Source organism: Myripristis murdjan, chromosome 9, assembly GCF_902150065.1.
Source record: "Myripristis murdjan chromosome 9, fMyrMur1.1, whole genome shotgun sequence".
Taxonomy (NCBI): Eukaryota; Metazoa; Chordata; class Actinopteri; order Holocentriformes; family Holocentridae; genus Myripristis; species Myripristis murdjan.
In genome coordinates this window covers 2,663,883-2,678,568 of record NC_043988.1, presented here as the reverse complement: position 1 = coordinate 2,678,568, position 14,686 = coordinate 2,663,883, and the positions used below count along the sequence as shown (strand labels likewise).

The 14,686-nt window shown below is 39.8% G+C and overlaps 1 protein-coding gene across 1 annotated transcript in view; it reads left to right on the top strand.

The window, feature by feature from the left end:
• Positions 1-2,779: 2,779 nt before the first annotated feature.
• The window catches only part of LOC115365766 (tight junction protein ZO-2-like), a 117,793-nt gene continuing 105,886 nt past the window's right edge, over positions 2,780-14,686 (top strand). The window contains exon 1 of the mRNA XM_030060920.1: positions 2,780-3,196. Within this exon, the coding sequence (XP_029916780.1) occupies positions 3,137-3,196 (60 nt within the window). The 5' untranslated portion in view covers positions 2,780-3,136. The remainder of the gene's footprint in view (positions 3,197-14,686) is intronic.

Genomic DNA, 14,686 nt, shown 5'->3' with positions numbered 1-14,686 from the left:
CCATGTACCCCACCTTATTGATTTTTTTTAAGAAACATGGGAAAAGATGATTTGGAATTTGGAAAAGAAAGAAAGGAAGAAAGAAAGAAAATTACCAAAACGTCACCAAAATAAAATAAAATAAAATAATTGGAAAATTACCCCAAATTACCCATAACAAATGCCACAGCTGGTTTAGCTTAGCTATTAGCCTGCAAGCACAGACCTTAACAATCGGTTAGCTACCTGTGATGCCCCGACACACAAACACAACACGTCACACAACGCATATCAAGTGACATAAATCCAACCGTGTCGTTTTAGGTGAGGAAACCTGAATTTTTTCCAGGTATCCCCTCTCACTCACTCCTGTCTTTTAGCTTCCTTACAAAGATATTGGCCCCGGTTAAACTATTTTCTTGAGACACTGATCAAATAGATTCATTTTACAATGGGTCAGTCAGGAAACTTGCAGTCTATAAACTGCCTTCACCTGGGAAATTAATGTCTTCCATGATGTTAAGAGATAATCTAACTGAGTTGCCTCATTACTCCAGAAGTGGAAGGTTACCATCCCCACAATTTGCTGCCATATTTCTCTCTGTCTCTCCCTCTCTGTCTCTCTCTCTCTCTTTCACAGACCTGCTATTTATACGCACAATTACACTGCCCTTTAGCAAGTATCTACTCGACAACTACAATTTGGCTCTGTGTTTATTGTCATGATGTCACTGAATAGTTGATTTTGGATTGTGCACACCCTAACAATTATTCTTTCTCTGGAGTGACAAACTGCACCTTCACAATCAAGTCAAACTTTTACATTACAGTACACACTGTTGTGTGGTTTACGTTTATTTGATCATTACTTTATAGTCCATATTTTTTTCAGCTCTACAATCTGGATTGTTGATATTGTGTTTCGTATGTGCTGTAATATTATTGTATTTTTATTTACTTCTGAGAGCACGTTAAATACATCTTTTTTTAAGTTCACTTTTGCACTAAGCATTTTGTCATAAATTGCTGACATTATAAAAAATGTCAACAATTTATGGAAAGATCTGATCTTTCTGTTTTGACTGGTCACATTCATCTTTGTATATGATCTGAATCTGACATGGGGCTGGATGGATCTCTGCCATGACCCAGCATGTGCACCTTTACAACAAGCACGCTACGGAACAACAAAAAATGTCACTGGCATGGCAGTCCATCATCATAATTAATGAAATAGAGGTGCAGGCATCTTTTTCTTGACTTGCTTCTGTGTTGAGAGAGGTCTGGTCACGGTCCATCAGCTGCTCATGCTTAGGGCAGGAAGGCAATAAAAGAGCTTAGACTGAAACATCTTCCCAAGCATAATTAAATTTGCGACCTGCTGTCTCCCTGTTGTTGTTGCTGCGACCCAACATATTTTGTTTTGGCCCACCATTGCTGATGATGATGCTCTGACAGAAATACGAGCATACACTTGAGTTCTGGTGTGGGCCTTCACACAGCCAGCACATCACCAGGAACCAGATAAGTACCTGATTTGGGAGCACATATGAAAGTGGCCCACATCAGAATTGAAAGTGTCAGTTTTTTTTTTTTTTTTTTTTGCTGTTCACACTGGCATTAAAAGAAATTAGATCTATGTCACATTTGAGGAGTGGAGATAACCAGATCTAGCCCACTTCTTCATGGCTGGCTGAACTTATTGTTTTGGTAATATTCTGAGAAAAAACTCAGAATTTCCTACATTTAAGTATCACAAATTTATGTGGAAAAAAATTCTGGGATTATAAAGTCACAAATTTATGAGAAAAAAAATTGAAAAATGTGTATCAGGCCTGCAGGACTCATCAAATTCTACTTTGCAAAGGGATTTAGTTACAAGGAAATCCTTTATTTTATTTGTTTATTTGAGAGGGACAGCATACATTAATGAACAAGGCATTCCAATTAAGTACAAGCAAGTACAGGTTGGGTGCAATGTAAATGTACAGGAGTTAGCAAGAATGCTGAGCTGGTGATTTCAACCCAGAATCACAACATTGTTTTCTTCTGAATCGGCTCGAGTCACAGCAATGTCTCTTCAGAGTCCAGATGCTGAGGAGAAGATTGTGATTCTGGGCTCAAAACACCAGGATTTCCTTCTGACTGAATCCCACAGGAGCAGAACAACTAGTTTTCCCATTTTTTTTTTTTTTCTCGTGAAAAATTTCTGAATTCAAGTATTTTCTCATTGAGTTTGTTGCCATAAATGTATGACTTCAATCTTCAAATTTTTGAGGTTGTTTCTCACAAATTTGTGACTATAATCCCAGAATTTTTTTCTCTCATAATGAATTTTCTCCGTTAATTTTAGCACTTTAATCTCAGAAAGTTTTTTCTGGGAAATTTTATTAATTTAATCTTGGAACTTCTGATTTTTTTTTTCTCAGAATCCAACCCCCGCGGCTCCGTATTTTTTTTCTCCCAACGATGGCCCTACATGCCGTGGTGCATATTGACCCATATTAAAAATATGTGGCGGTTTTATTTTGAAAGTTTTGAGCGGAAGTCCCTCTTTTGTTTTTATTTCAGTTCATTAACAGCACACAGAGGTATTTTCCCACAACAGTGACACATTATACAATAGACATTTAACAGTGTATACCCAACCATGAGGACACTGCTTCAGTCAGAAGGAAATCCTGACATACAGGCGGATCATCAGTTTGTTATTACCAGCCGGCCGATAAACTCTTTCCCAAAGCGAGAACACAAACTGTTTTTTTTTTTTCTAGTTTTTCAACGCGGAGGGAGTGCGCCTTTCTCCCTCTCTCCGTGGACGAAAAATAAAGTTTAGGAGCACAGCAGCAAAGTTTCAGATACTGTTTCTTACACACTGTGAAACGCCGTGGTTGTGGTGTGCCACAGTGAGCTGACTGACAGTGTGTCGGCAGAACGGACCTCCCTCTTTTCTGCCTGCGGGGTCCAGTGGGCTGGCCGCCTGGAGGAACGGCAGCCTGGCGGCGGCGGAGGCGGAGCCGGCCCAGTCACAAAGATATGTTTCATTAGAGAAACAAGCGTCCACGGCAAATAGTTCCTCGAGCCCACACGGCGTTTGTTTTCGTTGCGACTACAAAGCGACTGCCGGGCCACTAGTCAGAGAAGAAGAAGGAGCAGGATGCCGGTGAAAGGCGGAGGAAGAGTGGCTGCCTACCCGAGCAAGAGCGAAAATGTCGGAGTAAGTCATGACTGTGTTTTGACATGTGACGTTCCAGCCAGAAACATTTTGATATTTCGGCTATGTGTTACTGCGCTCGGCCAAATGAGCTCGACGTGGAAGTTTTGTTTGTCTGTCAAAGTGTCTGGGAAAGTGTCTGCGAGGCTTTGGACAAGCAGAGAGGTGGATACTGGCCAGCCAATAGACATCTTGGCTATACACCTGTTGTGCTCAGGGACAGCCAATAGGAAGGCCTGTTTCATACCTGGACTAATATTTACTCTGGTGGAGTTTCAAGGTGTTTTTTTATGAGCCCGTGATTGAGGAAAATAAGCTGAGAACTTGTAGCAGCTCTGGCCATTTTAATGTTAGGGGAGGGAGAGAGGAAGCCTGGGTTGGCGTTTTTTTTTTTTTTTTTTTTTTTTTTTTTTTTTCTTGTGCTACCTTTAAAAAAATCAGCCCTAAATGACCTTCTGTATGTGAAGTCTGAAAAAAGTGAATTGTATGAACTTGAAGCAGGATAGTGCTGGTTACCTTTCACTGGTTAAATGACGGTTAAAATGGTGGAAATAATACTGCATCTTAATTCACAAACTTTTCTAGGCAAGCACAAAAAATCTCTCCCACTCTGAAGTTAACTTGAACTCAGACAGACAAAGTTGGTCCCTGAGTCATTTCCTTGCTGTTTCTTTTTTACAGCAGGAATATTAATGGAATGTTTCTTACGATGCCATCATCATGCTCATAACAGGCGTGAGTCAAAAGGTTGAGGCATTGTGTATTGTGGAAAAAAACATTGTTTTCAAGGCTTTTCTTAAAAAGGTTATTAAATTATATTTAGGGAGGAGGGGTGATCTCAAAACCATATCTACCCGACTAGTGCAGATTAGTGTATGTGTGTGTGTGTGTGTGTGTGTGTGGTGTGTGTGTGTGTGTTCATGGGTGGGTGGTGGTGGTGGTGGGGAGTGGGGGTTCAGGGCTCCTTCTGGTCTGGCTGGGTGAGAGGTTTAGGTAATCCAGATTAATGGTCATCCTTATTGGGGTAAAGGAAGGCCTGTAGTCTGTGTGTGTGTATGGCTTTTCTTCTTGAATTCAGATTTTATATATATATATATCTATATCTATATCTATCTATCTATCTATCTATCTATCTATCTATATATATATATATATATATATACATATACATATATATACACACACACACACACACACACACACAAAGTCCAATCTAATCCAACTGTTGTGTTGAGTTAATGCTGCTGTTGGACTGGACTGCATTTTATTGAGAGCGTTTTCCACTATTCTGCCCCCCCCCCATGTGTATTAACAGGGAGGACAAAAAAATTAGAAACACCTCTCAGTACAATGTAGGCAAACTACCACCTCAGTAATAAACATAGCAATAAACTGACACATTCTACACAATGTCAGCAAAAACTGAACATTATAAACTTTCTTTACATATGCGTTTGTGTGTGTGTGTGTGTGTGTGTGTGTGTCCTAGAAGGTCCTGTAGCTATTCCTTAATCAGTTGTTGAAATGTATTGATTCCCAAATTGGTTGTGTTATATTCAAATGGTTCACCAAAAGATTCCGGAATTTTTTTTTTTTTTTTTTTTTTTTTTTTTTAAAGGATTTATACAGCAGTGCCATTGAGGGAAAAAAAAATCAATAACCTTTTATTTTCATGGCTATAGTCGATCTTCTGTTTGTCTGTGCCAGCCATTTACATTTGCCATGTTTAACCATTTGAATGTGCTCTGTGTGCAGTGTGAGCAGCTGTGCTGGTTGTGAAGGGTAGTACCAAGGCTGAACCAGGCACTCTCCTATTGTACGAGGACTGAATAGAGCTGATGAGCAGATCATCAGCCTAAATCATGTGACTATTGATAGAAACCTGATGAGATCCACTTCATTCTTTGAGGATTTTTGGAAGGGACCGACTGTGCATTGCACACACTGTGACACAGAGCCTTACAGGAGCACACTCTGCTGTAATGTGAATTCACATTCAGTTCTTACACTATGGTAGACCTGTTTGTCTGTATGAATGCACAATGTGCACAGATGAGATTAGAGCTGAGGAATGTATTCATGTGTTCAGTGCCGTTTTACATGCAACCACATTGGTATGTTGAAAGTGGTGATCCTCAGTTCCTGGTTTGTTTGTTTTTTCAATTTCTCTTCATCTTTGGATTTTGCATTGCATTTCCCAGAAATCTTTCAGTTTTGTTAGTTGTTTTGTTTTTGTTTGTTTGCATTACATTAACCAGTGGCAGTTATAAAATATTCAAGTTCAAGTTCAAGTTCAAGACCTTTATTTGTCCCCGAGGGGCAATTGATTCTGCCGCAGTAGTAAAAAAAAACAACTACAAAAAAAAAAAAACAGTACAACAACATCGACAACAACCACAATGACAGCAACAGAGTCAGACACACAGCACAACAACAACTACAAGGAGACACACAAGGCAGACAGTAGTAAATAAATCAGTAGTAAAATTTAAAAAAAAAATAAAAAAATCCGTAGTTAGTAAATAAAATAGATAAAAAAAAAAAAAGTGCATACTTGAATAAGTATTTTTGGTCAGTGAACATCTGACCAGTCCACTAGTTCAATTACACATATAAGTTGAACCACTGTGTGCTTGTAGCCAAACAGAAAATTTATATGAAGAAATTGTGGATCATTACTTTAAATGTGCATGCCATTTTGTCTGACAACTATGCAAATGTATATATCACATCAGTATGGAGGCCAGCTAAGGACAAACTTTGCTAAACCGTTTGCCTACAGGCTAATGCTTAAGCTAAATCAACCAGTGTTTTGTTATGTTTCTTATCATGTTTTCTTTATCACTTGGTTCATGGCCTTCTCGGCTCAGTGCAACCACTTGCCTCAGTTGTTGTGTTCACTCGCTTCATGGATACCTCCGCTGTGAATGTTAAGGAGTCGTACGGGTTGTGTTTTTTTAGTGTTTGCAAAATTCACTCTGGCTGCTCTCTTGTTGTTTCAGAGTGCGCAACGGCATGCGCCAGGTAAAAAGGCAACAAAACTATGACATACTGATCATGGTCCATGTATTACGTTGACATCAACAAAATAGGTTTTAAATGTCCAAAAAGGCTACTGCCAGGTGTGCCGGCCAGCAAGAAAACTCACAACACTGTTCCTGCACCTTTGTCTTGTCACTTTGTTGAACAGATTTCTCTTCATCGCTCATAAATTAAAAAAAAAAAATTCTGTCCCCTGCCATGCTGTGATGGGAGATTTCTGATTCTACAGAGGGTCAGGGAGGATTCACAAACGCAGTGTGTAACAGTATGTGAAGGAGTGGGAGGAGAAGGAGGCTGGCACGGATTTTTGGCAAAAAACATCGCAGCAAAAGGCCTGAAAACAGCAATATGTTTCGGTCCACACGAGTTGACACTGGTTTATATCATGTCTCCACAAAGCACACACTAGGTTTAGGATTGTTAACAGGTTGTGAAATCACATAGTGCAGATTTAAGACAAGAAGTGAGAGAAATGTACTGGACACAGTTCTTGCACCTTTGTGAGTCAGCGCACTGTAACGAGTGGCTGGAACCGTCTGTCTGTAGCAGGTGGCTGTGGACAGTAATCCTTGAAGTGATGGTAATTGTTTGGGTCTATGGACGATATCATTGTTACTGTGAGCAGCCCCTCCACTCTCTACCCTTCCCCCATCAGCCCCCCCTCCCTTTAAACCTGAAGCTGAACACAGTTAAATATAGCATTTTAAATGTAGTTCTAAAAGATGAATGATGTGTCAGAAATTGCATGGCGAGCGGGAACCCTGCAACATGAACTCGGTCAGCTGCTGGGAGTGGTGGACTGATAAAATTCCTGCTCATGTCTTCACATCTCCCTCCCTGTGTGTCTGTGTTTAGTGTTTACTGGGACTGCCCTCTGGCTGGGGAATAGGTTCAGAGGCCAAGGGCGTGGTGTGGTATTGAAACCTAACCCAGCTTCAGGGAAGACTGCGTGTAGGCTGCGCCGCAGATCTCTAACTGCCGTCTCTGGATTTGTGCTATAGGAGAGAGACTGTAAAGCTTGATATTATGGCATTTTGTGAAGTAAGCACAGCGTCTTAAAATGCAAGTAATGTGCTCTGTCCATGAAAAGTGAGAGAAATCTGTCTTCCCACCATGCAAGGATGACTGTACATGGAGGAGACGTGACTAGAAACAGGCAGTGCTTTGACACTGGAATACTGAAGCAGACAATAAGGGTGTGGAGGCTGGATGGGCGGATACATTTACTCACACCTCCAGCGACCCGATGACCTCAATTCCCAACTCAGCACAACTGGGAGGGAAGTTGTCATTTTTAGACCAACAGTTTTACTCTTCCCTTAACCCTTTGAAACATGAGCAGGTTAACTTGATTTCTTTCAAAAACACAGGAAAGAGGTGCTGAGCAAATTAGCAAGAAATGAATTCAAGATTAGGGAAAAAAGTAAATAAAAAAATGAAAAAATGACCAGAAAATGCCCCCCAAATAAGGAAAAATGAGCAAATAAATAAAAGAATATTAATAGAAAAGATAATATTAGCAAAACATAAATAAATTACCATAAATAACCCCCAAACAGGAAAAGAAAACTATTTACTACTACTACTACTACTACTAGTAGTAGTAGAATTACATATAGTATTTAATATTAAATTACACAAAAATTACTACAAAATTACCTAAAATATTGTGTAAAAACCTAATGTAAAATTACAAAATCAAAAAACTGTAAGATATTACCACTTAGTTAACAAAAATACTTCCCCCAAAAAATAAATAACAAAAATAAGCAATGTGTTTTTAGTTTAAGTTAGACAACTTGTTTTAGTTACCTCACCTTTATCATAATCTAACCTTTTCACATGATGAAGGCTTGAAAAGGTGCAGCTCGTGTTAGCCTATTGCCACAGCAGCCTGTCATGGTGCCAGAGCAGATCCTTCCCATTATTCATGTTTCGGATTGAGCTCCTTTCATGAAATATTGTGACACTGGTGGCGTGTATGTCCTCCGCTGGCGAACTGATGTCTCATGCAACTTAACAACATGCTGCTAAACACTGCATACCTCAGCACTTTTGCTTCGACTGGCAGTCATGAAAACCAACACACACACACACACAGACACTCATACCCCAATGCCCTTTATGCACACTGTGAGTGATTGGATGTGCTACATTTACATTCCTGTGATGGCAGCTTGACTTTGTCCTATTATTGCTGTGGATAACAACAGCACTTCCCTTCTTCTGCATTCCACCTCCACCACCCCACTTCATGTCAGTCCACATACTTAAAATACCCTCTCTGAGGCAACTTGGAGTGTGGATGACTGGAGCTGCCCTCCCCCTCTCCTCCCAGGCCTCTGCCACAAGGCCACAGGCCTGTCTGGAAGCAGGCTTCTCACTGGTCATGGAATATCTGGAATATAAAGACAGAAGGATCACTGCACAGGAATAGCATACAGTGAATTTTTCCAACTTTATTTGGTTATGAGAATTTGTGGCATTTGACAGTGGAGCAAGCTGTCAAACTGTAAGTTGTGTCATCAGACCACTGGTTAATAAAGGGGTTAAAGGGATAGTGCACCCATTTTGAAAAATGTGGTAATACACCCCTCCCACCCTCCGGATACTGGTATGTAGGGCAGCAGTGGTGCTATCTTCCTCTCATCGTTACAGAGTGCTGGATGCTGGTTATTTTTAAGAATGTTTGCTGGGTGGTCCAGCTCAGTGGCAGGAGGCTAACAGTTAGCATGTGGAGCATCCAGCCAGTATCCAGCACTCAGTAACAATGAGAGGAAGAGAGCACCACCAAATAATATCATATTTTAAATAGATGAACTATCCTTTTAAAGAAGAGAGTCCCTGGGTCAGCACTGACTAAATGCCAACTCTCTGGCCTGTTGTAAATGAGGACAAGTGTGGTTAGTTTTTTTTTTTGAATTTTACTCAATGTTCTCTTCTGCAGTCGCATTACAAGCTTCCTTGTTGAGCCTTAGGGTGAAGCCAAGTCTCAACTGAACTAAAGAGAGACTCTGGGAAGCTTCTTTGATGTACCCAACTTCTCAGAGTACAACTGGGCGGTAGTTCAGATGCCCTTTTGGTTGTGGTTTGAGGCTGGGTTGTTTATTTTGAACACCACAGAGGCATTTAGCTCGGGCTCTTCACAACAGGGAGAAGCTTGGGAGTTTGTCTGTAAAGTAGCCAGCAGAACACAACACACAAACCTACAACTGCATCATTTGCCATTAAAGTAACAAACAATTAGCATATACTACATAAGGACTATCTCCCAACAATTCCTCCATGAATCTGTCAGATTGCTGTTTTTCCTGTGGATTACAGTCAAAAATTTCAACAGTAATTTCTAGATGAGTTCTGCAAAGGGCCCTGAGGGCTGCTTACTTTAGAAACAAATTCATCACAGTCAGTTTGGCAGTGAGCTAAAAAGATTACCTTAGCTCTTAAAAGTGTCGGAGCAGCTCATAACCCCTGAGGCCGGAGCTGTTTATTTTTGGTCTCCTACTTAGCGCTGACATCTCCCCACTGTACTGGTCCACTGCTCCCCCAGCTGTAATTATATGTAATTGATTTCTCCTGATGCCCTGGTGTGCACCAGGGGTCTATTTTCGGGCCGGTCGTGTTTGCTCCAGGGCAAAAACAGAGAGCTTGTCCTTGCAGTGCATTGTCTAATGTAGTGAGTGAACTTTTTAAAAAATTCTCTATGGAGCTTTGTGCCTGTTCTTTCATCAGTGGTTCACATTTAAGTTGTTTATGTTGACTGACTGAAGTCTGACTCAGGGAAAAGAGATGTAAGATAATGTCCCCTGAGGAGCCTCTAAGAGTTTTCATAGTGGTGTGTGTTGTCTCTCCGAAACACTTGAGTTCTTCCGTACACATAAATATCCTCAGGGCAAATGCATTTTGAACTAAACCCTATAAAAATTTGCCTTATTGTGTGTGTTTATGTGTCAGGGCACTGTGTGTTGCTCTGTAAGTTTGAATGTGAACGTCAGTGGCTTAGCCTGTGTTTTTTCAGGTCAGTATTGTAGTATGTGAGTGTGCGTTCCAGCAGACATTGTTGTTTCCTCTGAGTGAACGCGACTAATAAGACGTTCCTTATCTGTGGAATTGCAGGAAGAGGGAGGGATGGTTTACAGCGTGCTTCCTGCAGCAAGAGCTTCTTTTGGTTTTCATCCTCCAGGGTTAGGGTCAAAACAAATCTGATTCAAGGCTCTGGAACTTCAGCTAAGCACGACAGAGTTGTCTTCACTCTCCTCTGCTGCTCATAATGGTTAAGAATACATAAAGACGCAGCTGAAAATGAGCCTCGCCCCAGCCTTCAGTTTGTTAAACCAGGCTTTTCAAGCAGCTGCTAGCTATCACAAGTCAACAATCATCTCCTTTTACCTGTAAAGCTGTGAGTTTTTGTGTAGATTGCATTCTCTCTCCTAACAAACCACACTGCACTCATCTTGGAAGAAAACAGAGATTTGCATTTTCAGGCATCTCAGTGTTTGAGCTTTCTTCTAAACTTTTACAATATTGCTATATTTATGATGATTAAAATTTAATTTAAATGTCAGATCAGTGATGCTGGATCAACATCAGATTTCTTGTGTTTAAATGCTTGTGAAATTAAACATTATTTTGCTGATGACCTCCTGGAAGACCCTCAAGGACCCCTGGGGGTCCGACCACACTTTGAAAAACCACAGGTATGTCAGCTCTGATTAATGGCAACAGGGGAGCTGATATAAAAATACTACAAAGACAGCTGCCTCATATAATCTACTCTATTATCTGAAACTTTTGTACATTTATCCAGTTAATAAGGATTATGGGATATTCTTGGCACCACAACATATTTTACAACATGCCACCTGATTTCAGTGAAAACCATTTTCTGCATTAGAGTGGTTTTAGGCTGTCTTTGGACCAACATTTTGGTGCCATCAAGTAAAAGTATGATTTATTTTATTTTATTTTATTTTTTTAATTAAAAAAAAAAAGTTAATCCTGAGCCCTGCTTAGTTTAGGGAACCCTTGAAATCCCTATTGAGACTAGTGCCTGAGTGTGGAATCAGTTTGTTCAGGGTAAATTGACACATTTAGCCATAGTTCAATGATTTTCAACAGTTCAGTTTACAGACCAAATCAAAGCAGTGGGCTGTCGTGACTGGAATCTCAGAAATAAAACACACTAATTATTCAGCAATAACAGGAAGGAGCGCTTTTGAATGCGCTGAAAGGATGTGTGTGTGTGTGTGTGTGTGTGTGTGTGTGTGTGTATAACCCCAGGGGAAAGCTAGCTTGTCATCAGTGAAGTCTTGTCCTCTCTTAAAGAAACAGTTAACGGTTCTTCCAGTGCTCTCAGACCATCCTTCATCAACATGAATATCCCCATGAGCAGAAACATGGTAGATGGATTATGAACTGAATCCTGCCATATAACATGTTTTTATCATTTAAGGAAGCAGAGTAATTGTTTGCTTCCCTATAACAAGCATGACATCTAATTGTGCTGTATGTCAGAGCAGACGAGGGCAGGGGAAGTCGCTGCTGAGGTCAGGCAGAACAATGGCTGGAGTCCCTCCTGCTCATGGAGAGCAGGCAGAGGAAAAGAGAGGGAAAGGTGGGGACAAGTCACTTTACTTAGGGAACCTCAGCCCAGTGTACAACAGGACTGACAACAGCCAAAAAAACAATATGATAAATAAATAAAAAATCAGATTTTGATTTAAGAATTGAAAATAAAATTGATCCCACTACAAAACACATTTTTTAAATATATATTGCCATCTTGACCCTGAATCGATATGTTTACCTCAATTTTAATTAAGAAAAAATATTTTTAAAAAATTACAATTAAATTAAATTACCTATTTTCAATTAAAGTTTTATTTTAATTCAATATGTAATTAAATCTTAATTGTTATTCTTCTATATAGTAATTACATTGTTAAATTAAAAAGTCCTTAATTGCCCAGTCTTGTAATATTGACTTCTGGAATCAATAACTACAGAACATAACATGAATGAAATCAGCACCAAAGTATTGACCCAAGTGGGTCTCGCCAACTCCCTGCTGTGATTATTATGACTGGTGATTGTGACATTGTTGGTGTGATTTTAGTGGGAATGATCATTTTTGCAACCTTATGTTCATTTTCACTGAAAAAAAACCTATTAAAATGATGTTTCATGCTGTGGTCTGTACCAAACAAACAGTTTGTCTTCCATCTGGAGAATATGGTTTATAGGCCAGGGCATCTCTGCTGCACCACAGTACCACCACTGTTTCTGACTGTAATCTGTCACCTATTACTGTCATCAAAACATTGCTGCTCCCGTAATTTGGATTGCGCACTTGGACACACTGCGATTTCAAGAATATTTCAATCAAATGTTCAGCCCTAGTGGACAATGGCAACAGTAATCTTTTATTCTCATTATTCAGCAGTGAAGTTGACCAGCAGGGCTGTTTCTCCATAGCTCAGTTTATTGCTTTAATCGGGGTAAAAAAAAAAAGAAGAAAAAAAAAAAAAACTGAAGTGGAATTAGTCATTGACTAATGTGGTGCAGCCACAGTTCACACAACACACACACACTCTCTCTCACACATCCCCCCACACATTTACACAATGCCAGGTGCAGTGAGTGGAGAATATATAAATAGAAGCATCATTTATCTTTGTGAAGATTTAGCTTCCTCAGTGACTCAGGTGACTGCGCACAACCTCCATCTCTCCGGTTCAACTTTGCACTCAGACTGGCTGCTGCATTCATTTGGTGCACACTTAAGATTCTTAGGTAACAGGAATCTGCCATTAGGAAGCACCTGTTTGAAAAATGTAGCACATCTGTACTGCAAGAAAACATTGGTTCAACAATTCACGTTATTTGCAAGCTGCCCACATTTGATTTATTTCATACACGTGGTGCAAAACATTACATATATGAGAGTGGAGCAGATGGAAAGATGGACAGACCTTGACAAGCCTTTAAACATAAATAAAATCAAAGACAAATCCAAATCTTTGTCAGAATGATCCTTGGATATAGTAGAGGTGAGCAGGACAGGATCACAATCAAGGACAGCACTTGGATCTATGTGAGCCATACAGTCAACTAAAGCTAACAGTCAGCACCTTTATGGTAACGTTTTAGTTATCTCCACATGTGTAGAGGACTGTTCACTTTTTAAAATGTATTATTTATTTATTTTTTCACAAACTATTTACATGGAGTGCAATGGTAAATTTTTGTCTTTTGCAGAAAGATACCTGACTAAAAGTGAATCATAAAGTTCCATTTTCTTGCCATTGCCATATTAATTATTTTTGTTACTCTTGTTTGTAGCTGTTATGGCTTTTTTTCATGCAGTTTTCTATTCTCGGGGACCAAGGATGTCAACGACTTGATGTCCATCCTGAATGCTGGTTCCAGACATATGACCTCAAAAGTTAATCTGATTGGTCGTTGAGTTTTCTTTCAGTCTTTACCTGGCATCCAGGCGGGAGAAAAAAAGGCACAAAAAGCAACAAAATGGTGGCATATGTGTTGCCTATAAATATACTGTGGATAGTACCAATTTTAACCAGCTAAAATGTATGCTTCATATCCTTAGTTACTCATCTCTTAGTCAGTGTTGGCATATTTCTAATAGTAAAGATAAGAAATAACCTTATAATATGTTGTGGAAGACTGTTGACTTCTTCTACTTCTACTTCTATCTGCTCAGCTATCTTTCGCATAAATGACAGAAATAAAATATGGCCGCTCGGTGAATAAAGATAATGGCAAGGGAGGTCTAGTATCCTTAGCTCACAGAGGCCTAAGTTGCAAACCGGTCAGATGATGACGTAACGAAGGCAGAGGAATTAATGAGTTTCCAGCACAATGGGCCTGTCAGCCAGAATGGAGGGATGGGAATGCAAATCAGAAAGAGATTTGTGTTGTAGACGCCAGCGCTCCAAAGAAGTTCATTGTCTGAACGCAACAAAGCTGTGAGACACAGACAGTGCTATCTGGCTCCAACAATCAGTCCTCACACGTGAAGTGCTCCAACCTTAAATAAAGCTGAAGAGAGCTAAGGAGTGCATTCAGCCATGGACACTGGGTAACAAGTTATTTTGTTAAAGATGTCTGCACAGAAATTTATCCCAAATTTGCCAGAGTATCTATGATCATCTGTCATCAGGCCTATGAGTTTATGGCAGAATAAGACTATGAACAAAGGCACTCCATGAGATTTGACTGCCTTTTGTATTATTATTATTACTGTTTGTGTTTATGTCTTGTTCACAGAAGCATTGCATAAAATCTATCAGTGTAATGTAAGCCTCACATATCGGAAAAAAGTAACCCTGACCTAACCCTGAAATGGAAAAAAAAAAATTGACTAAGTCTAAAACAATTGGCAAAATTTGCCAGTGGAAAAAGTGAAAATTCACTTGAAATAAGTGAAAA